Below are 27475 nucleotides of genomic sequence, written 5' to 3'. Positions count from 1 at the left end.
TACTCGTTTTCAACATTTTCAAACGTTTTGAATTATGTATTTGACAGGCACGCCCCAAAGAAAGTTCATAATCAACAAACAGGCCCTCCTTGGCAAACGAGTACGATTCGATGGCTGAAGTCTATTAAGAGAGCTGCTCCGCGGAGGTTTACTAAGTATCGCACAATCCCACTTAGAAACTATTACGCCAGTCTCAACCATGCTTATAAAAGAGTCAGTCAAAATTGTTTCTTTTGATGTCAGCAAAACATTCAGCGCAATCTCAAGTCACACCCTTAACGTTTCTGGAAATATATGGATTGCCGTCGTCTATGACTTTTAATGGCCGCGCAGCTACCACATCCCAAGATATGTGCAGACTATTTTCGGAGAAATTCGCGAATATGTTTACAGATGAGATCTTAGCGGTTGATCAAATTGCACTCGCTGTTAGTTCAGTTCCGGTCGTGAGCCAAACTATGAGTGCTTTCGATGTCAACGAAACGATGATTACCAGAGCTTGTTCTCGGCTTAAATCGTCCTTCAATCCGGGACCCGACGGTTTCCCTTCAGTACTTTTGAAAAGGCACATCGACGTTTTAGTGGCTCAGCTTGTTCACACCTTTAGAGCATCTATTACCAGTGGCATTTGTCCATCTTGCTGGAAGTCCGCGAACATGTTCCCAGTCCATAAAAAGGCGAATAAGCGAAACGTCAACAAATACCGCGAAATCACTTTATTACGCGCTGTCTCGAAGTTGTTCGAGTTGGTGATTATGGAACCTCTTCAGGCTCACTGCAAGCAGTACCTTAGTGACGATCAACATGGCTTCTCGTCTTGGCGTTCGACTGCGACTAACTTGATATGCCTAATATCCTACATAACAGAGAGTATGGAACGTCGCGCTCAAACCGATGTTACTTACATAGACTTGTCTAACAATCGCCAAAATGGAGCGATATGGCATCAACGGTAGTTTGCTGCAGCTGTTTCGATCCTATCTTACAGATCGAGAAATTGTGATTGTCATTGAAGATTGTTAGTCACTCACATTTATTTCATCGTAAGGAGCACTCCAGGGAAGTCACTTGGGACCGTTGATATTTCTGCTTTACTTCAACGACGTCCATCTAGTTCTGAAAACTCCACGTCTGTCCTTCGCAGACGATCTCAAGATGTTTCTACTCATCCGCTCTACAGCAGATTGCAGATTACTCCAACGAGAGTTTGAAACATTCGTTGATTGGTGTAGCCCGAACTGATTGTGTGTAAATCCGAAGAAGTGTTCTTTTCTCACGAAAAAAGACCCGATTTGTTTTAACTACCGTCTAATGGATACAGAAACTAAACGCGTTAGTCACGTCAAGGATCTAGGAGTTATACTAGTTTCGCAACTTAAGTTCAAACAGCACATCTCCTATACAGTTAGCAAAGCATCCCGTATGCTGGGATGCATCTTCAGGATAGCCAAAAATTTAAGCTAAGGATAAGTACGTACTATTTAGAGACGGGATGTGTTTGATTCGTGCATGATATTAATATCGTTTAGGAACGCAGCATCGATATTTTTTTCTGTTTGGCGTCTTCATTGTAATATTGCCGCAACGTTTACTCGAACGAGGTGGAAAATTTCAAGTACTGAATCTCAATATGCTTGTGATAATACCTATAAAGAACCATTTACAAATTCTGCACGCTATTAGGAGAAAGAGCTATGACAAATAGTGACATAAATGGGATGGGGAGCACGTAATGTGCTTTGACGTAATCAGCTGTTTTAAGCATGATTGTACGGTGTATATAGAACATGGGCACTTTTGCGTTCAGCGGCAGTATTGTGCTCCTACAAAAAAAGGAAAAACCGAAATCATTTGGTTCGTATTAGACCAAGGGGATAAAGAGCGTGGTCATATAAGAAAGTTATAGTATTGGTCAATCTTTGCATGACATAATTTATGAATGGTGCACAATACCACTTTTAAGCTCATTGTTTATGGTCTATTTTATATTTTCGACAACACTCCCGACAGCCGGATGCCCAGAGTTCAAGTTGTTCAAACTGTCGATAAACGGTTACTTATAGTTTTAACGCCTTCCCATCTAGAACATTTACGTATCGTCCAGTCGATAAACTATTCAATCTTTTTATGCAAAAACATATATTCTCAGCCGCATTGCTTGCTTGAGGCGAATCTTGACTAACAACCCACTCACTACCTAATCCGTGATACTTATGGGAGTGTTGCACTGAGTCTGGGCCTTCCGTTAAGAAAGTACTATATCAACACTTCCTTTCTCATGTCCCAAGTTACGGTAAAGATGGTCGTGGCCGGCAATGATGGTTCTCAGGCGAAATTCTCGCTTGGACTGGATCAATTGTTATTCTCAAACAATACTCCTCAAGTGGTCGGGGTGGAAATGAGAGTCATCAGTCTGCAATCTACGAAGTATACCGTGATTATGCAACACAGATGTCATATGGTTATGCCCAGCTGTTAGCTACTAGTACTAGGCACGCGAAGTAGATATAGTAAAATATTAGGACTGCAAACAATGTTAGGGGAAAAGGATACAATACGCCCCATCTGGGCAAAATGCCCCTCTTTAATTTCCAGGACTCCTGAATTATCTAAAAAGTAAAAATGACTGATAACAGTATCGTTTCATGAAAACAACGTACTAAGTTAGTTTGGTATTTTTAATATGTTGCAAAACAACAATATACACAAAAGCTTCAAAAAAGCTATTTTGATGTAAGCTTTTTCCAATAGCATTACAACCAATTAGAAACAGTTGGATTTGATAGAACTATTTTAAAATAATAAATTAGAGTACTTGAAATATAGCTATTTTTGCTTAAGGGGGGGGCGTATTAGACCTGTTTACCCTATCAATTTGAGAAGGTGCGAAGTTCGATGTCTGGGGAGAAAAAGAAAACTTCGTTGAGCACCAATTACGAATATTATGATAAAACTGCTGATAGTTATCATGAACATGACTCACATTATTCCACGAGTCGACTTCGAATGTAAGCTCAAGAATAAAGTATCACGCCACCAATTAATAGAAGTTGCGGAAATCGTGACTAAGATCCTGAAATAATGAACATAAATCACGCTGCGCTTCCAGAAAAAATCCAACCGACTTGGTCACATACGCCTATCATATCTGGCACCCGACTTGGTCACATACGCCTATCTTGTATTCACCATCAAATGACTGGTCATGCATATTTTACTGTAAGCACAGAAGTCATTATTGAAATCATGGCGAAATAAAAAAAATCAGGTTCAGGAAGCAAACCAACACATAGCGCTTATATTTGTCATTAAATCTAATTAAAAGCATGTTGTGCATGTTGCACAAAATATCTAGAGAAAAATCATGCATTAACGTATTAACTTTGGGCTGCAAGCTTGACCATTACTATCTCAGTGCTTCAAAATTTCAAATTCAGCTACCTATTTCTGCTTGCATTTACCGAATCCAACATTCAGATTCACCGCCTCCCTCATTCATTAACTTTCCGACCGACTGAAATTTCATGCAGAAGCGAGTACTTGAGTGCAGAGGAAATATAAATGCCTTCACCTACCAAAACATTAATTAATTATTATGTGGACAGTTTGAAGACAAAAGTTGGCATCTTCTACATTTTCGAGCATATGTTAACTGTGTAATCTATATCTGATGCAGTTTTGGTCAATCCCTCTCAGAGCCGGCCTAGAAACAAAATTCAGTTTGCTTCTGAAACCGAACATGTCCGAACCTGAATGCGCTGTGTCGGGAGAACGAATGACGAAACGAACCAAACATTTTATTCATAGCGCCGGGCATGAATTGAATTTCGTTTTCTTTCCAGTACACGCAGGGATGTCAATTTTTTTAAGCTCTGTTATCTGGTTACAAAGAACTGCTGAAAGTGGTTGTGTTAATATGCGGTTACCATGTTAAAAAAAATTTTGTTGTTGTTTTTGTTGTGTACGAGAATTTATTCGAATAGGACATGAAATTTTCTGTGGTTTATTTCACCGGACAAATGTCGTTGTGGGCGAATTATCACCACAAATCATAAATTTGGAATCTATAATGATGTTTTGCGCCGCGCCCAAAACCTTGGCATCTACGACACTGTACGGAAAAAAGTCCGTTTATACATTCATGAAAAAATCACGTTTTCGCGACCTGAATGAACGAAATTATAAATAGTAAACCTCGTATTCGTGAAACTATTTATGTTTCCAAAAACATAACTTTTAATTCTTGTTCACATTTTGGCGATACACTTGGTTGTATAAACTATATCAACTAAAAGAGCCGGCAGTTAAACAATGTTCATGATTTCGTGAGCATAGTCGCAATTTTCGTAATATCTCATCACGTTAACGTGTTGTTCTGTTCCTGAATCTGCTATCGGATTTTGCTGGTAGAGCAGCTTAATTTATATTTAAGGTTTCAGGATCTTTCAATGTTTTCGCAATTTCTATTCGCGTTATCGTGATATTTTAGTCACGCGTAAATTGCTCATGATCGCAAATCAGTCCCAGGAAATTTCAACAGGATAAATACGCATTCATGGGCAGTAAAGTGATTTGTGTTCATGATTTCAGGATCTTAGTCACGGTTTTTGATACGAGGGTCGTTCAATAAGTCCTTAGGAAATTCGAGAGGTGACGTTCGTAGATTTTATTTGTAAGTAGTGCTATGGACAGAAAATCTGTCAAAATTTCAGCTCGATCCCAGCGTAGGTCAATTTCTATAGTCGATTAAAGTCAACAACATTTGTCTGCCGATGTGCTTTGAGGGCAGACTTCAATGTTTCCCCATAGCTATTCTTTTTTACATGATAAAGACAAATATCTCAGAGAGCGATTCCACTGGAGTTGCTCTTCTAGACATAGAACTAGCTTTCGACAGTGTTTGGCACAAGGAATTCTTTGCCAAAACGTGGAATTTAAGTTCTCCGATTTACACAATAAAGATAATTAGACATTATCTTACTAACCGTACCCTACAGGTATCTTATCAGAATTGTAAATCTTATAAGCTACCTGTCAAAGCAGGCGTCCCGCAAGGGTCAAACGTCTCACCAATCGTATATAATATTTTTACCTCTGATCTTCCAAATCTACTCGTAGGCTGTAAAAAGTCACTTTTCTGTGATGAAAACTAGTATCGCTGCCACAGGTAGGAATTATCTGTAGTCGATTGCAACGAAGCTTGAATATTTTCAATGATTACTTGAAAAAATCGAAAATTCCCACTTATGCGGCAAAAACATAATATGTTTCCGCATAAGCCAAGAGCTTCATCTCTTCCACCAATTCATAACCATATTATTGAATTTAATGGTTTGAAAGAATCCAAACAAAATGCAACAAATATATAAATATACTCTCTTATAAACAGCAATTCTAGGCTTTTCCTAAAAAATCTATTATTTAGTATACAAATATTTACACCGACAGACAGGATTCAAAACAAAATTCTGAAAATTACCACAATCGATTCAATCATCAATTGCAACAATTAGCTCTCTTTATAGTTTGCAAGTTAATTTTTCTGACTCTGAAAACAAATGTAACATTTGCGAATGAAATGCTAATAACTGTCAGGGGAAACATTGTGAACTTGCTAGTTTTAATACACAAGGGGGCTTCGCTGAAAGAAGAGCAACCGTTCAGAAGAAATGTCAGTATCACAACCGAATAAGGTTGGTATCGTTTAAGCTTTTCAGTATTATCGTCTAATAAACCGAAGGGAAACGATAAAGCATCAACTTACGTCAATCTTCCTTTAAGATGCTCGATCCACTTATCCTGCGCCAGGCAGCTCTCGTTATCCATGTCAAACAGCCGAAACAGGTTCTGCAGGAACGTCTGGAAAAAAATAATCACAGAAATAACATCAACAAACTGTCAATCAACTCGCAGCCGTTTTTCATCTTCCGTCTGCCACATTAATAGGCTATTTAGGCTAGCAATACACTACACTAAGTCAAGCCACGATTAAAACAAGACAAATAAATAAAAAAACAGTTCCACCGAATCTTCCAATCATCCAGACACTGGCTGGCGTATAATCATTGCCGCAGCAGATGTCAGCTTTTAAATTTAAATTTCAAATTGTATGTTTACCTACATAAATTACGTCCACTTTCATGTCTTGTCTGTCAGCAGCCACCTCTCCCACTGGTATATGCTGCGACTTGCGAGACGACCCCGCATTTACATGTACTGTCTGTACGTACTTGGGATAGTATTGATTGGGTCGTGTGCTCGAACACGGAATCTGCTCCGTGGACCATAAAGGAGCTTTTTTTATCCAGAACAGCATTTCATACGGGCGTTTAGACTATATTTACATAAAGTGAAAGAAAAGACAATGATCCATTTCAGCCAAGGATCCGAATAACAAGAAAACTTCCTTAAAATGTCGTACCAAAAAGCCATCGACCATCTGTTACGTTGCATGTTTTATTTTGCATGGCGGCATTCGGTCGAAGCATTGCGGACATTTCAAGGAAGCGCGGATCGATTGGACGATAAAAGCATGTTCCCTGTCGTCTGCTGTCTGGTGCGCGAAAAACACCATCCGCAACGGAGCGAGAGAGAGCGGTGAGTGAGTGGTTTGGGGTGAAGATTTGTTCGACTGACACTTCGATTACTGCTGTCCCGTTGGGATTGGCCGCGGTCCGAACCAGTTCGGCCTGGATGGATTGTCGATAAAACGCGAAATATGCACGTGTTGCTGCAAAAAGGGTACAAAATTATGTAAATGGTAGATATATTGGCTTTCTGAAATTGCTCTGCTTCGTTCGGCATTCGTTTGAAGCGGCAGAACTCGGTCGGAGGACATGCTGGGAATTTTTATCATTCGTGGAACTAATTTTACTTCCTGCGATGTTAATATTAAGATAATAATATTATTCAGTTTATCGACTAGTGTGCTAGGAGGATTAAGTTGAACATTATTCAAATAAGACTGCATCTCGCTCTTCTAGTCTGAATAGTAGGCACTGGAATGATATAATGACGGGAAATGTGGCAGAAAACTGAAGCTCATGTAATGACAGTGCGTCACGATAGGCGCGAGAATGTTTATTTTGCCCCGTTCGTTTCGCGAAAGCAAGCGTTCAATCTTCATCTTGCTGTCGCAGTTGCTCGCAGTCTAATCACTTAAGTTAAACATTCGCCGATAAGTCGACCACCGGGTGTGTGACTAAATAGCATAATTGGTCATATAAGTGTATTTTTGCATACGAAGTACACGCATGCAGTAAGCTTCTATATGCTTTGGAACTCGACTGTTGAAGATCGCGAAGGTGGCCATTCCTCGCGTAAACGTGATGTATCGAAGAGAGCATTCAAGTGCCCTGACTGAGGTAGGTACTTTATTTTAAATTGCGCTTGTTGCTAAGTTTGTTTGTTTGGTTTACTTAGTGCGCCACGCCAAGAATCGAGTGCAGCGTCTACGACGACCCTCTTGAAAACCAGTTCTTCAGCGGAGTGCGAGTTTTTTTTCTCTGCTTCTCGAATGCAAATCTTGCTAGACTTAATGTGGCTCGATTAAAGTGCTTTTATGCACCTCTCACCGAGTATCGCAGAAGTGTGATGTTCTTCACCACAGTCTAAGAGGATGCTCATTTTTCACTGACAGGTACGGCCGAGAGCAATGACCCCCGATTGAGTTCAACACCTGCTGAGAGATGTGAGATGAGAGGAACCGTTTCTTCTTATCTATTCGACCGAGCGATCGGCTGACCAAATGGTCAGAAAAAAAGAGAACGTGCGTACCTATAACCGATAGCAATGACGGTGTCGATCCGCAATCTCGCTCGGGGCCAGGTAGTGAAGGACCGTAATAAACGAGATTAAAATCAGAGAGTTTTTAATTGCAAAAACTAGTCGCACCTGTTTTATCATATTGTCAAATGCACCTGCACTGCTATGCCTATGCTAGGTTAGATGCGGTGCACTAGGGAACATTATTTTATATCTTATTGCCCGAGTATAGATCATGTTTTAAAGTGAATTTGTTAATATATTATTTTATACCTAGCATATGCATTTGCAAAAGAATTTATGATTTGGATGGGAGTTTGCAGATGCGGTCTCAACACGTAGAGTTTTAATGAATTTTCTAGAATGTTGACTTCATTATTGCAAACAAGCTGATAATGTGTTATTATGTTTCTTGACCAATCTTCTAACCTGCTACTAATCTATACCGATATCATTTGCTCGTGTTGGTATAAATTTGATAAATCACCTGATTTGTTCCGAAGTTCAATAATTCGTACAAAATATGGTTCTGGCGGCAGCTTAGAGGATGGACGCTTTAGCATCAGAGGGGGTATAAAATGTATCCTAATGCAAAAAGGCCCAACTTTTTAAAGGGCATAGGAATTTTTACCCTGTTTTCTGACACATTTTTGGTTTTTTTTTTCTCGAAAACGGGAAGGCAAAATGGATTAAGGTTGTTTGCATATTATAAAACATATTTTAATCTTGGATAAACATTTTTCGTTGCGTACGAAAACCCCTTCATCACTTTCCTCCGGTTCTTTAAAGTTTCCAATGCAAAAAATAGATCAAATGCGGTACCATGGATTGGCGCTCAAAAATTCATCGGAAATGAAAAATTTGAAAAAGGTCTTAAAGCTTACTAAATTATCTAGGTCATGACTAAGCTGACCAACTCTGCCGAAAAAATCCGTACACCATACCGCAACGAAGCAAACTCGTTCACCACGCTCAGGCAAACAGTCCGCAAAGTGTACGGATTTTTTCATCAGAGTCGAGCAGATGTAGGGGTGTTTGCGTTAAAATTTATTTGTATCTATCGGAGTTATAATTTGGTATTTTTCTAAAACTAAGGTGAACAATAAAAATTTTCTTTACACTTAGGTTGCAATCTCTTAATTTTTATTTTGCTGGGGTAAATGTACTTAAAACTCATTTTTCAATAAGCTCAGGGAAACAGTCACTAATAACTAAAGAAATATTTCACCATAGGAATAGCATAGCATAAAACAGTCCAACTTGTATGTTTATGGTTTTGGAAAATTTTTGATTGGGAATCTCTTCTAAATGGAACCTACCACGAAATTCCGCTGACGAATAAACAACATGTCCTCGATGTCTTGGTAATCCTCGCCACAAATGCAAAGATTGCTCTCAGTAAGAAAGAGATGAGCGTTGAACATACAGTGATTGGATAAAGGACATGAATCTGGGAATCGCGCGAATGAAATCCCGACTTTCATCCAACCCTTTGAACCATGATTTCGTCAATACCGAAGGGATAATGAAATATAGCCACCGCCGCAAGTTTCCACTGTTTCAAGTGGTTTACCAAATATTTAGCGTCGAGACGTACTGAAAAATTAATTTAAAACGATAGGTCTTTCGAAAACATCACCGTTTAATGCGCCCATTTTAGTAAGAGAGTCTGGTTTCCCAGAAATGGATAATGAACAGGAACTCATACCATACACAGAAAAAATATTTTGCAATTTTAAGTTTATTTTCATGCACATATTTGGAGCATGAATATAAATGTAAAATAAAGTTCAATCAAAAATTCAAACGACTTGTCGTGCTTTCTTCAACGAATTTTATTATAATTCTACACGTGGATTGAAAATTACAGTTTCTTCAAACGGAAAACCAATTCACTTCAATGTATTTTTTACACGCTTATTGCTGTAAAATGAATGACATGTAATATTGCACGAATAAAAGTGTAAAATTGTACGCTTTTTGATGCTCCAATTAAGTGCATTGATTTTAACGCAATTTTCAATCAAAGTTTTGATTCAATCTTTGTATGTTTACATTCGTATTGATTTACATGTCGTTTAAATTTCATTATTTTTTTGTGTGTAGTTAAGAGATATATTTTGCATGCCAAAGCACCTAGAGATTCTCATATGTTCCCCAAGAAATACGGTGACTGCTTATCGACTTTCATAGAACGAAAAGGATCAATTATAGGCTATCTGTAGAGATGAAATAATGGTCTATGGACAGAGCTTAAATTATGCTTGATTTTATCCTCGTGTAATTTGTACGCGGGAAATGTAGAGAGATCATGTGAAGTCTTGCCACAATAGAGATATTTTTCAGCATCTCTCGCGCAACCATATTTCTCATGATATTTTCCTCATCCACCGCTCCGTGCTTTATTGTAACTTTCTATAGTCAAACGAAACAACTTTTTACATTTAAGGCAGTGCATGATCTGTGGAAGAAAATAACGATTCGATGTACCCTGCGAAACCCTTAATGGCGAATAAGTCTACATCCCATTACGAACGAGACCAAACGCAATTGCTAGCATTCAAGTATCTTAACTGACTCAAAGCTAGGAGTCCTCGAAACCGCCAACTCAGTGCTTCAGCAGTCTTCAACGGTCAGACCTGACTCGGTAGCCACACCCTCAATCTCGACGTCTCATGAAGGTACATAAACACGATAGGTCTGATCGTAAGCAACCGCGTTTGGTCTAACTTTTGTAATTTCATTTAAGACTGAATACCGTTTTGGTAGGTGCTTAGCAATTTGAATTATATAATGATTTCGCAAATCTAATCAAAAACAAGAAATTCAAGATTTTATTAAAATTTCATGCGGAACCACATGGCATATTGCGATTTTCACAGTTTCAGCGAATTATCATGTCTCATTTCGGCAAATATAGAGTAAAAATTTCTCAAGTAGCCCCCCCATTTTTCACAAAGTGGTGAATTTTGCAAAGCATGTTTTTATTTTATTGTTTAGGTACCCCTAAACATCTTCGTGAAATATTTTGTCGATATTCGAAATATTTATAGTAGTTTTAGTTAATTGAAAATTTATGCACCTTTTTATTATAATATTTTTTACAGCCAAAGCTTAATTTCGAATTGCACCAAACTTCACTGGTGATTTAACAATTGTTTGGTCTAGAAAATGTCGTAAAAAGGTTTAACAAATGTTAACTATTTCTATTATTTTTTAAACAATTTTTCAATAAAATGCAGTTTTAAATGGTTTCTTCACGCGATATTCAATCCGTTTAAGTTGTAAACGGTTGCATATATTATCAGCTTTGAATTCCAAGAAAAAAAATTTGAGCAAAGATAAGGTTTTTAAAATATTTGATTTTTTGTGTTACCCGGCATGCGAAGAACAACGCGCGGGCGAAACAGTCGCTGGTCGCCATGGCACGCTTGGACCAACATTGCACTAGCGAACCTGCCGTACTTTCCGCGACACGTTTGGACAAGTATAAAAGTTGACAAATGGCGTGTGACAGACTCAATCAATCAGTTTTTGGAGACCAGGTGGTGCGATTATACTTGATACATACATACTATTTATTACTTCATCGTTTTCGTGTGGAAATAAGTTATAGTTCTGTAGTTGATAGGTCACCCAGAAGAGGGCTGTAATTCTTTGCATAAAATAAAAAAAAACATAACCAATGTGCGAGGGAAAATCTTCTCGTTGATACGCGCAAATAAAATAAATAAAATTTGGATTGCAAATATGCAATCGAATTGATATTTACATATGAGAAAGAAATGGTTTTACTCCACGTGAACAAGAACAGATCTCCAATGAAGCGATAACTAAACTATCGCGAATAGAGCGAGTTTGTACTGATTTTACATTATACATTATACTGTTTGTACAATTATAATAAAATTATAATGGTTTGATTGGACGAAGATTTATTTAAAAAAAATTATTCTCTATTTTGCACTATGAAATTCACGCTTCTCAGTAAAAAAACTTGTCCTGGAAATGCAATAACAATTGATGAAGGTAAATTAGATGGTAAATTTTCGGAAGACACAGGATGTGTTACAAATGTTATTTTCAAAAATATGTAAATCACAAACTGTTATATTTAAAGCACTGGGTATTATCGATAAGACTATCGCAACGAAACTCATTCTTTTACTTTGCATTTGATGTAGTCAGCGTCGTGGCGAGCTCCCACTAACTCGCTCATGCGATGTTGGTCTAAGCGTGCCGTGGCGACCAGCGACTGTTTCGTTCGCGCGTTGTTTTTCGTATGCCGGGTAGCACAAAAAATCAAATATTTTAAAAACCTTATGTTTGCTCAAAAATTTTTTTCTTGGAATTCAAAGCTGATAATATATGCAACATTTTTCAACTTAAACGGAATAAATATCGCGTGAAGAAACCATTTAAAACTGCATTTTATTGAAAAATTGTTTAAAAAATAGTAGAAATAGTTAACATTTGTTAAACCTTTTTTCGACATTTTCAAGACTAGACATTTGTTAAACCACCAGTGAAGTTTGGTGCAATTCGAAATTAAACTTTGGCTGTAGCAAATATTATAATGAAAAGGTGTATAAATTTTCAATTAACTAAAACTATTATAAATATTTTGAATATCGACAAAATATTTCATGAAGATGTTTAGGGGTACCTAAACAATACAATAAAAACATGTTTTTCAAAATTCACTACTTTGTGAAAAATGGGGGGGGCACTTGAGAAATTTTTACTCTATACAAAGTACATCGGAAAAAGTTGTAATTGTTACATCTTGCAGTGAGTATTATTTATATTTATATATTTTTTAAGTTCAACAAGTCACGAAAATGACGATTTGTTAGCTATTTTTGAATATGAACTGAAACAAGTTTTCTGAACTTAAACACCCATTGTTACGCAAAAAACATAAATGTCTCATCAATATGCATTAAAAATTCATATTGAAGGTCAAATTTTCTCGATGATAGATTCTTAATACAGCCGCATTCCCCCCTTCGGGGAGAGCTTTGGCGGTTGGCTTTTGCGCCGTAGTTTGTCGAGATATGATTTATTTAGTTCAGTGCAGGTAGGACATGTTTCAACAAAATCTAATGCGTCAAGGCACCGTACATTTGAGTTTAAGTTTTTCTGATTGAGATAATTATTATGGCCATAATTTCGATGCTTATTATTAGCGTTTTTGTTGATATTGGATTACATCATACGGGCAATGCGAGTATCAACTACACTATGCATAATCATCATTTTCTAAAATTTTTCAGCCAATATTACTATGTTCTCCACGCAGCAAGCTTCTCTTAAATATTTCTCAACAATTCATGCTTTGTTAGTTCGGAGTTGGAAGATAGTTCGGAGTTGTTTGTTGGAAAATAGTTCGGAGGATTTCTATAGTTTTTTTATACATGCATACAAGTTTTTGACGCATCATTTTAGAATTACCAAACACTGGTCAGTAGCGGAGTGGCACGATACGGGCGGTCCCTTTATGCTCACTTTAAATTGGCAAATTGGTTTCTTGTCGTTCTTCTTGTCCCTAGATTTGTTTCTATGATTCTTTTCATATGTATGTATACAGGTATGCATACATGTGTGCATGTGTGTATATATGTGCATACACTGGATATTTGAAAGTAGATCGCGTGGTGGTCCGACGAAACTTTGCCTTAGATGTTGGAGGTAGACGTGCAGGTGTGCGGTGGCTATGACTCGATATGAGGATAGGCTAAGTTGTGGCTTTATTTGAAAGTGCATATTAAAAATACTCTTGACTTGTGTTTCTACCACTCAATTCTCAAACTAATATTTATATCAGACTAGCTCGCGCTTTTAGCAATACTCCTACGGTCGGCTGTTTGGAGTTCAAATTGCTGTAGTTTAGGGAAAAACTAAATCACTCTTGATGGCCGGCTATCCAGAGTTTAAACGCAAGAAAAATCATAACTAAACTCTTTTTGCTCTGAGCATACGTGTACTCGGTGATTAACCATCTCACCGCATAAAACATTGTGGTCGCATTGCCTGCTTGTGGCGAATCCTAGACCTGTACCTGTCCTTCAATCCAACTCCGTAATACCTATGGAAGCGTCGCTGAGTCGGGGGCCTTCCTTAAGTAGGTATTACATCAACATTTCCTACCCTATCCTAAGTATCGGTGAAGATGGTCGTGGCCGGCAATAACGATTCTCATGCTATTGGTTTACTGAACTAATGAGAGATAAAGTTCATTCCCGATCATTTATCTCACAAGCAAGATGAGTTGAACTACCTATAGGCAACATGATAATCGTTAGTATGCAATCTACGAATAGCACCGTGCTTCGCAACGCAACGCAAGCAACGCAAACATTTTTAGAATTATTTTGCCGAATATTTCATATTTGGACCTTGTGGTTTGGATGTTCAGAATACTAATTTTTTCATATGTAAAATTGAGCGACCGAAAATAAATGTTGCAAGGACAGAACATGCTTCGTAAGATCCGTTTCAAATATTATGGAATATAAATCCGGATATGAACTTCAAGCATAAAAATCGGACTGGGATATTCCTTTCTAAGAGTCGGATAAAAAACCTTCAGTAAAAAAACCGGAAAATATATATCCGATTCTTACAAAGCAGTCGGCTAACAAGCCGACTTTTAATATTGAACATCAAGATATACGGATGCTCCTACGAGTGATTTATTTATTTTTAAACGATTTTTATTTATTTTTTTTTCTTACCGAGTTTTACGGGTGAGAACTTTTTAAGCGATTCTTATGCTGAAGGATTTCTGTCCGATTTTTATACTTGAAGTTTATTTCCGATTTTTATATTCTAATATGTTTGAAACGGGTTTTGCGAAGCATATAAGCATATCCTTGTGACTTTTATTTTCGGACGCTCAATTAAGCTACATAACGTTCTACAAAGTTATAAAACTATCAAATTGAAGCAACTTGGCGGAATAAACAATATGGCTCTCTTCAAAAGTTCATGTGTTGTGATTGTTCGGATTCAATGTTTTTTTCTGTATATTAGCCGATCCCACAAATTTATGTGAAGGGAAATTTTGCATACATGTATGACCGGCCACTAACACTAAAATGTATATGTCAACTGAAATATTGCCTTCTAGGTACAGTCATATTGAAATAACCACCACCGAGAACCGAGAATTGACCGAAGAGGTGGTTCCGGGTGCAATTGTGAGCCGTGAATTCGACGCCGTTGTTTGCCGCCATTCCAGTTCCAGGGAGCCACGCCACGCTTGGGCGCCATCGCTGTTTGCTATTATAATACAAGGCCTATTACAAATAGGTGTCAGGTAAATATGTTTCCAGCGCCTCGTGCTGTTACACCAGATGCCCTTTAGATTCCCGATTTCTATTTCGAGTGTTTGCCATCGCCGAGAACTTTGAGGTACCTACCAAGCCGCCACTTGCTAAAAGGACAGCAGCCATTCCCAGTTCGAGAGACCAAGCCGTGTATGAGCGCCATAGCTGATCGCTATTGAAGATTAATCAAATACAACGCCTACTTTAAATAGGCGTCAGGTAATTGTAATTCCAACTCCATAGCCTGTAAACCCAGGTACTCTTTAGTTTATTTTTCCTTTCGAGTTTTTGCCGATCATCAGAACTTTGGAGTTCTTCCTGCTATAGTTATCGCCGTCAGTCCCAATCCGGGAAACCAAGCCACGTTTGGACACAATCGACATTTGCTATTAGCTAGCAATTGAATACGAAGCCCTCCAAATATAAAACAGTTATTGTGAAGATTTTCCTCGCCAAGTGACCTTATACTGAAACTCGCTTGCAGCCGTCGTTAGTACTCCAGGTTCCTGAATTATTTTATACAAGGCATATTTAAGCATTATTAAGGTTATTAATTCGATTTTTTTTATCCATCGGATCTACCGGGTCTCAACTTTCCCAGAACATACGGTGCTTCATTGATTGGTGTCAGGTGACATTGACCTGCTGCGATGGAGGACTATACGAAGAAGCACCGTGCTACGGTGCGACGATCGACGCTGACATCGCTCTGAGTCGAGCTATGGAATTTCTAGACACCTTCGACGAGGAACGGGACAGGTTCGAGGTGGCACTGCGCATGGAGGACCTCAACGAGATTCGACGAGAACTAGAAGAAGTGCAATTTACGCTAGAGGAGCTGGAGACCAGCGCAGAAGGTATGGCTGCTAATGTAGAGCACAGATCCTCGTTTGAGAGACAGTTTTTTAAAATAAAAGCTGGCCTAATTTCCAAATTACCCACTCCCGTTATTCCTAATGAATCGCTACTCCAAAATTCACTCCCTCGGGGTCCTTCCGCAATCAGGGGTCTAAAATTGCCGTCGATATCACTACATAACGTTCTACAAAGTTATAAAACTATCAAATTGAGTCAAATTTGGCGGAATAAACAATATGGCTCTCTTCAAAAGCTCATGGGTTTTTTCTATATTTTCAGGTAGAGTGGCTTTTCAGTTTTCTTGTATTATCTTTCTATGTATCGATTTAAAGCTGTTACTAGAGTTAGCTAACAAATTGAGAGATCCTTTCCTGTGGGAACACATTGCAAGAGACTGCACGATGCAACCCAAGTGCAGCCTCTGTATAAAAGTGAGCTAGAATAACCAAATGACGGGGCGCTTCAAAATTTCACCTACAATAAAGGCGATGGATAACCAGAAGAGATGGAGGTGACCCAATTAAACCTCATTCATTGCGACAAAAGCTGTTGTAGCAGCCGACAACAGAAACAACGTGAGACGTTAAAATCGTTGCGGATCACTGTCGAGTCCCTATCGACGACGGCGGATGGAGCAGGAATTGCTGCATTACACGTTAAAGTCAAATGTCCCAAACAGGACGTGGTTTCAAACTCACATGAAAGTTTCGTGATTGCCAAAAGTAGTGGGATCTTAACATATGTCGAGCAGTTTCATGAGCTGATAGATGGGCTAAGAGTGTCCCACATGAAATTGGAACACGGAAAAAACGCTGTAGAAAATTACTTAGAGGACCGATCTTTTTCAAACTTTCAGGCAATAAAATAGAACCCATTAGTAAGCCTTTGACATATTTATGTCATTCAACTTCAATACCATAACCGTACACTCGCACCTTGCGTTTAATTCCACTCATTATGTTCTGCACAACATCTGGCTGCAGGTTCTGGTTCGGCCAATTGTCATTCGGCCAATTGCCATTCGGCCAATTGCCATTCGGCCAATTGCCATTCGGCCAATTGCCATTCGGCCAATTGCCATTCGGCCAATTGCCATTCGGCCAATTGCCATTCGGCCAATTGCCATTCGGCCAATTACCATTCGGCCAATTGCCATTCGGCCAATTGCCATTCGGCCAATTGCCATTCGGCCAATTGCCATTCGGCCAATTGCCATTCGGCCAATTGCCATTCCGCCAATTGCCATTCGGCCAATTGCCATTCAGCCAATTACCATTCGGCCAATTGCAATTGGGCATAACGGCATTCGGTTAAATTACCCAATCGGCCAAATTGCCCTTTCGACCAAACGGCATTTGACAAAATGGCTTTCGGTCAATTGATCTGAAACCGTTCACACCAAAGCACACCTCTAGAAGGATTGCAGCTAGGCAGGCCTAATGTGACGGAGCTCAAGAAGAGGATAGACGAGCTCTACGCATTTATCAAGAACAAGAACATGTCCACTAGGATAAAACAAAATTTATATCATAGATATTTTCGCCAAAGTTATAGAAAAGATCACTCCAAAAAACTTTTGCTGAGGGCATAAATTGGAAGGCTTTCATCTGTACATGTTCGTGCATCGAAACCAAGGTTTACCTTACCCTGTATCTGGATTGATTTGGTGATGAGGGACATTATTGACGAAATTTGGCTTCATAGCAATACAGAAGGCTAGAACAACCCAAGAACCTTTGAGTGGAAAGTGAAGTTTTTCACCAACGATATCTTTGTGGAGTGAGCAATTATTCTAATCTGAGCACAAAGGAGTTAATGTTTGCGGGAACATGCGATTCCCCAATACCAAGAAAACGTGAGTCAAAAACAAACGACGCACAGCTTACTGGCGGAAAAAGGAATTCAAATTGATTTGATTGATACCATAACTCTAATACAAAAGATAAGGAAAGGGCATACGAATTTTGGGTTACTCCCTTTTTGATTCCAGGTAGCCCCCTCCTATTACAAAAATTCTCGTGAAATGAAAAGTACATGTAATGATCTTATTTTTCAGAGGCAACATAAATTCACATTCTTATTTCAATTCGTTTCGTCAAAGCAGTTCCAAAATTTAATGAATATAACGTAATAATACAAGTGTTTTTAGAACAGGCTTGACAAGCGGATAATGAAAATGGATATTTGGAACGGTTTTAAAATCCAAGATTGCGACAGAGTAACATTCTCGATAACACCATCAGTATGGGTGTTTTTGGGATGTACTTGATGAGTAGATGATAGAAATTGGTGTTTGGCGCCATTTTGAGATCGAAGATGGCAGCATCCGGTTGAGCGATTATCTCGATAACCCTAACAAAATGAGTATTTTTGGAACAATATAGACGAGTAGATGATGGAAATCGATGAGTGACGTCATTGTGAAGGCAAAGATAGCGACTTTCGGTTGAGCAAAATTTTCTATAACCATATCATCACTATATCTATCCCTTTCATAGTTGCGTTGCATTAAGTAGTGACGATGATTTTGGCGGATTGTACACTGACTTCATCATGTTTGACTGTTGATTATCTAATAAGAGTTGCTTAGGAAGTGGTAAGTAATAATTCATACTAATCCGTCCCATATTAAAACCTCAACAGCATGATTGCCATCATTGCCGGCCGCCCCCATCTCCAACGTACACGGGGAAGGATAAAGGATAAGGTAGGCGGGAAGTGTTGATGCTCCACCTACTTAACGGAAGGTAGACGACTCATCAGGCTCTTCTATAGGTGTCGCGGAGTTGGTCGTTTGGAAGGGTATAAGGTCTAGGATTCGCTCCAAGCAAGCGATGCGACCTGTAAAGCATGGTTTATTAGGTAGTAGTTTGGTTGGTTTTAGAGTACACGATCACTCGTAAAGAAAAGATCTTATTTAGTTTTTCGTTCTTTTTAAACTCAGGGTAGCCGGCTACCGAGAGTATCCTGTTTTCTAAACAAAAACAATTTGAGCTCCCCACAGCCGACCGTGGGAGCATTGCCTAGGAAAGCTAATCTTATCTGCGTAATCGGCCGGATCACTATTTATTGCGGCAAAAATCACTAATTCCTTCTCTACGATATATTTATTGGGTTGAAAACTACCGAGTGACACGTTGTACAGACAGAGTTATAATAGCTCGAGATGTTATAAATCAAGGAAAGTGTTTAGTATTTTCCAAATCGGATTATTTGTGAAATACGAACGATAATATCGAATATTGACGGGAAATACAAAAGATCGTTAACCTGATGCACGGGCTTATTATCAATAACGGAACTCGAAATTAGATTCATAAAAAAACAGACACCGCGAATTTTCAGTACGTATTGATCCTTGGTCATTGATACTAGTCAGATTGAAGTCTTATTGGGGCTGATTTCCGAATATCTATTTATTGAGATAAAATATTAATCGAAGGTTGTATACAAACCGAACATACAAAAGAAAATCAAGAAATAATTTTTAGCTGCCAAAATAACCACTAACTATACCAAAAGATTCACTCTGCTAGACGGATACACTAGCCGTCTCGCGCGCGCGTTGTTTGTCCCCCTTCCCTGTCAGCATACGACCACAGATCCTAGACGATCTTCACTAATGCCACTCCCGCTCGAAACGAAACTGAGACAGGCTTCAATCCGTCAACCTGTCAAAGTGAACGAATTGAGAGCGGTTGGGGATAGAACCCGACCCAGTCCCAAGTTTAAGCAAAAACGGGATAGGAGTTCTGTATCATAGGTGAATGGCGACATAGATTGGCCTCATGTTGCACGATAATACAGCTTTGCCAACCTATACCCTTTCATAGTATGCTCAAACTCTACCAAATTTCAGAATTGAAAAAAAAAAGCTACGAATTTTCGAATACATGTATTTCCCATATAAAACTTCAATCGCTTTGGGGCACGCGTTGAAATGCTCCCATTTCGCTCAAATTTGCCAAATTTTTTTTTTGATAGCATGATTTATTTTTTGACCGGCGATGGGCAAAATTTTAACATCGCAAAAATAACTGCCACTCTACTCCATCTACTACATAGTTTTCCCATTCTGAAAATACTCATATTGCTGAGGTTATAAACCCCATTCCGAAAATACTCAACTTTTATTAGTAATAGTAAACAAAGAATATATTAAATTGTAGGGGAACTGCGTCGAAGACGGACACTGTGGATAAGATGGACAAATTGTGTTTCTCATAAAATGAAAAAATCAGTTGAATGAATGAAGAATTCAAATGATTTCGAAAGATACTGTTATCTAATACCAGAATTATCAGATATTTAATCAAAACCAATTTTTTTTAAGGGCGCGCTAGCGGATATAATTTTTTTAAAACCAGAAAACAACGATTTAAACCTGAAAATTGTTGATCTTGGAAAATATTTTTAGGTTTATATGATGTACTGGCTATTTAGCACTTGACTGTTGAAAGACCAGGAATTAAGGTGTTCATGATTTAGCAACATTTTTAAAATGTGGTGTCATGTTGGGTACGATGGACACAGTACGGTTGGAAAAGATGGACATATTTATTCCGCGAATGCAAACCAGAATGCCGTCAAGTTGCATACTCTTGGGCTTTTTTATTTTCACTAGATTGTGATGTACCAACAGAAAACAACATTTATTGTTCGAGAAGCGTTTCAATCTCACCTTGTCCTATGTTCACCGTTATCAATGCCGTATGTTCTTATCAGAGTCGAAAAATGTTTTTTCATTTGCCAAAATCAGGCGAAAATGACGAGACAGCGACGCTACTTTCTAAAGCATCGGAACTTTGCAAAAACGAAAATGAGACAACGGCCTAGGACAAAGCATACGAGTAAGATTAGTTTCATTATTTCCCACGCACACTCGTTTTCGCTTTGAGATTGAGAGCAACATTAGACCCTTCGATATTGAACGTAGTGCTGGGCGAACTAAAATACACTATTAACGATATCCACTTGTCGTTGTTCAATTTCCTGGAATTAGAAGCTAGCGATGATATTGGACGACTGAAGTACTATTGGTGTGTATATTTCCCGTTGTTGCCGCGTTCTAGTTGCAGTTCTATGATGCACGTTTCATTTGGTGGAAATTAAAATGAATATCAAAATTGCTGATTTAAAATTAAAACGAGATTGAATTTTGGTACGAAAGTCGCTGCTTCTGCTACACGATTTCATAGAATCGAAAGAAGAAGCCAGTCTTTTTTGTTTTGCTTTGTATGTATTTAGTAATGAAGGAGACAGCAAAAAAAGAAAGTGAATCCAGTGGGATTCATCGTTCAATGAAAGGATATGAGAATCTTAGGCCCGGTTTCATATTACCCATGGCAGGTGTCCGTCTTTCCCATCCCATTTTTGAAATACTGTTTTTGTGCCCCTTTTTCACATAAATTTTGAAAATCTTTTTATTTTGAATAATTATATTTAATAAAAATAAATTTGAATTTTTATAACGACGTTCAATTAGCTAGCGATTACTAAGTAGAGAATGTTAAAGGGCGAACATGAAATTATTGCGACACATTCAACAGGGCAAAACTTTTTTATCATTGGGTAAAAATCAACCAAATTTTGCACACTTTCTCATTGATGTGTATTGTTTACATGCTGTCAAACTCGAAGTCGTGTTTTTCGATTCAACGAAAATGGAGGTGAACCAACGCGAGTCGAGAGAACAAATTCTTTCCAAACACAAACAATTCTTTGAAATTTCCTGACCTGTCGCACCGGCAGTTGGGAAAAATGTTGAACATTCACCATTCAGCGGTTGACGGTGGACCACGGCAAAGGAGCTGGAAGAAAACCGGGACCGGAGAACAAAAAGACGGAGGGAAAGGTGAAGCGGATGATTAAAGCAAATCCCAACGTCTCAAGCCGTGATTTGGCTAAAAAGATCGGCATGTCGCAGAGCTACGTCCAGAATGCAAAGAAGAGAGCTGGACTACATACAAGGTACAGAACTTCCCAAACCGCGATGAGCGGCAACAATCGACGGCTAAAACTCGGGCACGGAAGCTCTACGAGAAGATGCTGACAAAATATGGCCGCTGTGTGATGGACGACGAAACGTATATAAAAGCCGATTTTAAGCAAATTCTGGGGTTGGAGTTTTTCACCGGCAAGAGCAAGTTCTATGTGGACGACAAATTTAAGAAGAAGAAATGTCGAAGTTCGCCTGCAAATATCTCATTTGGCAGGCCATCTGCTCTTGCGGACTGAGGAGTGAGCCTTTCGTGACAAAGGGCACAGTAAATGGCGAGATCTACAAATCTGAGTGCCTCGAGAAGCGCCTTTTGCCGTTATTGCAGCAGCACGACGCTGCTCCGCTATTTTGGCCAGATTTGGCATCATGCCACTATTCTAAAAGTGTCCTGGAGTGGTATGAGGCCAATTCTGTCCATTTTGTTCCAAAGGACATGAATCCGCCAAACTGTCCGGAGCTGCGCCCGGTGGAGCAGTACTGTGCAATGAAGAAGCGGGAACTTCGGAAGAGCAAGAAGACAGTCAAAGACGAGAAGGACATGTTAAGAAAATAGAAAAAACTGAGAAACTGGTACAGGATGACACTGTAAAGACTTTGATGGAGGGCATCAAACGAAAATGCGTTTAATTTTACACTCAAGGCTCCATCGATTAACTTTTCTTTTGAATGTTGAAGTAATTATATGTATAAAACTACTCTAAAATTTTGGTTTCATTTTAAACGTTATAAGAAAATTTGCATGACATTTTCCGTGTCGCAATAATTTCGTGTTCGCCCTTTATGTCGGATTAAGGATAGGAAAATAAATTATATCGATGAAAATTATAATTTTTCAACATTTGAGCTATATGACATTTGAAGCTGTTGGTTTGAGCAGCGTCTGTCATCATTTGTCATCGCATTGCATTAGCTCAAATAGTAGGGAGGAAATTGGGCTCTTAATTCGAGTTTTCATTGTGCTCAAACACGAGTATTTCACCGGTTTTTGGTCATTTTAGTTATTTTCTGAGCTCCAAATCTAACAATAAATTGCCAAAAGTCATATTAGAACACTATATACATCGGTTTGTATTTCTGAATGCGACATTAAAACAGTTGAAATAGCATTGGAAATTTTTTCACTGCGTATCTTGACCATCTTGAATGTTATGAACAAAAAAGCGATCTGATTTTGCGGATCCCAATATTTTCTGGACCTAATTGTTTTCACCACAAGATGTGATTGAAAATATGAATCGCCAAAAGGATGATTTATCCAAATTTGCCTGCTAATATTTTCAGTAGATATTGAATTTAAATTTAAAAATAAGTTCCATAATAATTATCAAACTTCGTGACAGCAAATAAACTGAAAACGGATATGAGCCTTTATAACTGTGCGGGGGCACCTAGGTGAAGATCGTGTATAAGCTTATTTTTTGAACCACCACTAAAACAAATAAAAACGAATGATTCTGTAGCGCCATAATATTAAACCTCATTTCGCAGAATGGCTTATAAAACAACGTCTCATTATTCGATGGATCGACAAACAACTTGATGATGAAGATCACATGAATGCAGATATTAAGACACTATTCGACACTTTGTATCGCATCTCGAAAATATAAATATTTTTTATTATTATTTTAAGACAAAAATACGCTCGTCCAATCTCCGTATAGGATAGAATGGTAAAATAATGGTGATCATACATATTAAAATGAACACCCCGCCGAAGTGAGTGACAGCACCCAGAGGCCAAAGGTTAATTTAACTGCAAAAATTTAAACTTAATAAATTGCCAAATGAACTTGCGCTGCACATAAATTAGAGCTTCGCTTCGTCCTTCTTCCACCACCCAGAGGAAGCCAGAATCAGCCTTTCCGTGGGTATCTCTCTCGCTCACAACCTGCGGCTTGGCATGATTTTTATTCGCTCTAATGACCCACCAATAAAAATCACTGGTCAGCTTTATTGGACAATGTCTGAATGAGGGTATGTGCCTGGTGCATGTCAAGCCAGTCAACAATATTGGTGCACCTACAGACTGCAAGTTGCGAACGAAAAATTAAACTCTACCTGCGCTGATCTACATCGGCGATAAGGTGTGTTAATGTTTACAGCAGTGATCGCGTTGAACGCAGGTTGACGCATTTGTGCCCCCCTTCGAAGCTAGCAACGACCCCCGTAGGATAGGTGGCGGCGTGCACGGCCGGCTTCCCTCTTAGTCAATAAGCCGAACGGGGCCTCAGTACACGAGACCCATTACGTAACCGCTTCGACTGGTCACAACTTGACAATCACCATGTTTTTTTTTTCATCTAGCCCGGCACGTTATAAATTCTTAGTCCACCTCGGACTGCCCACCACCTGCCACCACGACGCGACGCCGGCCTACGGTGGTAAGCTAGACTAGTTTCAGCTTGCAGGTAGAGTACGTACCTACGTTCATTCCCCCCTCGTAGGTCAATTAGTGAGCGTACTTTTTAATGTCAGAGCAAACATTTAGCTCCACCCAGAATTTGATTCGCGATTTTGTTCACACTCGCGGGCACTGCTGACGGTTTAAATGTACATTGTTGGAATTGAAAAGGTGATTATTGTCTGATCTTATCTTCGTGCGGTTCAACCAGAGAAGAAACATTGCAAAGATTAGCACATTGGGAAGGTCGTTGGGGACCTCCGTTGTGCATGGATGGTGAGGACTGCTAACGAAGAGTTGCTCGAACGGTCACGCGTGGACTTTGAATTAGTTGGGCTGAATACTTGAATCTATTGATATTTCGACCATAAATAGACAAAAGGGCGCATCACGTGGAGACAGGAGGTGATTTTTTAACGAGCTTAGATTGACCTAAAGAAACTTTTACAGAAAGGTGGTATTAAAGATCCTGAAGAAGGTTCCACGTGTTTCAAAACATTTCATCGCCGAGCTAGAAATTCTTAATTTCCAAATTTGCGTACTTAAACATACCTGATAAAGAAAAAGGTTAGAGTCGACATTGCTGATCTATTCGGCCATTGCCCAGATACGAAATTGACGAAAATGTACTATTTAGACCCAACATCATCGTCGCCTACTTCAAATTTTGTGCTATGTGATCGAGCATTCGTTGAGTGGAATTCACTGTGAAAGTCAATATGATGCTTACGCTCACGGAAACCGACTATGTTCAGTTTCACCACCTGGGCAATTCAGTATTGTCGAAAAATAACTTAAAGTACGTGGTTGAAAGCGTCAACGTTGGAATTAAGACTATCGTTGAGATAGAAGTATGCCCCCAAGACTAGCATCGCATACATGGTCTTTTGGAAAATTGTGGCAATGGATCAAATCACATCAATATTAAACAAAACACCTGCATGAAAACAAAAGAAACTCATTTCGGAGTTCTGACACTAATCATAATTCTAAGATTTCCAATCCTGTTGTAGGGATGTACTAAAATATGTATTAGGATTGATTTTTTGAGTGGGAAGCGAAGTTGGAATAGGTAGGGCCGGTGGACCATGTGTGGGAAAATAACCGAGGGGGTAATTACCCATTCGAAACTATTTTTTATTCAGTCAGGCACGTCTGCGTTAACGATACTAATTTCTTTGCTCACCAAATTTATTTTTTTTGAAAATTAGAGAAGAGATAACTTAATTTGGATGATTACTGTGTTTACAAATATGTATATGAGAGCCATATAGGGAACATCGAGGATAGCTAGCCAGGGCTGGAACGAGGCCGAAGGGAATTTAACGGAGATCTGGCACCAGAACACTAGGCACACGACCCTCACGACATGTCCAATGTCGCGATAACCGTCACCACAAGTGCAGAGACCGATCTCCACAACTCTAATACGCCGGAGATGCGTATTCAACGCATAATGATTGCACATGACCCAATATATCACCCGAATGATTCCCCTTGGTTTATTGATACCTGCCATTACTCCACGAAATTTGACAAATTTCGAGATTTCTCTGACAATAAATACTGAAAAACACGTAGAAGTTATACGATCGTTCATAAATATCACTTTCAAATGCCTAAGTGCCCGCACTTCTCATTACCATTCTAATTAGTGTCTGCCTACTCAATGTGATAAAATCCAAATTATAGTGATCAGGTATTGTTCTTCGAATAAAGTTACCATATTTTCCCCAGGAAATGTAAGGAGTGCTTTTCACGCTCCATCGAACGGAGAGTCTCAATGGAACTATGACGATGTAGGCGTGGTCGTTAGGTAAATATAAAACCATCAGTTTTTTGGGGAGGATGTATGTATGATTAAATAACAATCATTACGCGTATTTATAGTATTATATTTCCATGACGAAACGTCTATTGCTTGCATGAGGATCTACATGCTGCTGCCGCCAGAAAAAAGTTCTTGGTTCCCTGTATTCCGATCAAAGGTTGAATCGAATACACAACGTACACATCGTTTCCTCGATAATCTGTCGACGAACCGGTGTCAATATCCGCATTTCTCAGCTTCCATCAAGTTTTTCATTTGTGTTTCTAACGCGTATATTCGGAAATATTCGGGCGATCCGACATTCAAAAAGTTCTTATAGACCTTTTTGACTTACAATTCTGAGCACTCTCTGTCCCATCACAGAAACCGTCTATGAGTGTTCGCACCGGATACTCGTTTCGATTCACCCTTACTCGCAGTGTCTTGAAACAAGCCAGTCTAAACCTTGTACTCTTCCATCGGAGGAATTCTTGTTCTTTCTTGATCTTTCAATCAATGGGTACACTCTAATTGTACCAAGGTTGAGTGCAATGATATATCTAACGCACTTTGGCGCGCTGGTGAAGTAGGAATTCATGTCATTTTTTTATTGAAATTGTCGCAAATATCTTGCAGTGAGTTAGACCTGTTATCATCGTGAAGACAACCCCATGGAACATTGTTGTAGCCAGCCAAAGACCTCCCCCGAAACCAAATCGAAAATTTTTTGTTTGGGAGCCGAACACAAATGGAAGCTACTTAAAGTTTGGCATTCCTTTAAACCCGATGTGGTGTCATTAAAAAAAATGGCAGGCATTCCGTAAATGGTAAATCGATTATCTTTGTACGCAGCTTATCTGGTTCGACTTCCAACCCCGCACATAGGGTTAGAGATTTTTTCAAAAAGACTTTTCTAACCCAAAAAAAAGAAGCAAATGACCACTATAATAATAAAAAAATTATTGAAACGATGTTAGTTTAAAACCATAGTTTGTAATGAAATTTCTCTTCACAACGATTTAGTAGAAACACTAAACCCTTGGTAGCTTTTGTTTTTGTTTTGTTCCGTAGTTCAGTTCGTTTGGAAAATTCAGTAATAAAAAATAGTCAATGTTTCAAGGATATTTGTTTTTAAAAATTTTCAAGATTTTCATTTATTCTCATCGGGGTATCAGGACTTTTTTAGCATTGAAAATTTAAACTATAGTGCTGTTAATTAATGATGGATTTGCGTCATTTAAATACCAATCTGTTAATAAAAGTCTAACTTAAAAAAATATTGCAACTTTAAATCGGCATTTCTACTG

At 38.7% G+C, this 27475-nt stretch overlaps 1 protein-coding gene across 1 annotated transcript in view; it reads right to left on the bottom strand.

Annotated features, from left to right (window-relative positions):
- The window catches only part of LOC131678425 (NADPH oxidase 5), a 300998-nt gene that overhangs the window by 132481 nt on the left and 141042 nt on the right, over positions 1–27475 (bottom strand). Inside the window, exon 2 of the mRNA XM_058958575.1 lies at positions 5765–5859. Within this exon, the coding sequence (XP_058814558.1) occupies positions 5765–5859 (95 nt within the window). The remainder of the gene's footprint in view (positions 1–5764; positions 5860–27475) is intronic.

Source organism: Topomyia yanbarensis, chromosome 2, assembly GCF_030247195.1.
Source record: "Topomyia yanbarensis strain Yona2022 chromosome 2, ASM3024719v1, whole genome shotgun sequence".
NCBI lineage: Eukaryota > Metazoa > Arthropoda > Insecta > Diptera > Culicidae > Topomyia > Topomyia yanbarensis.
This window is presented reverse-complemented; position numbering and strand designations above follow the sequence as displayed.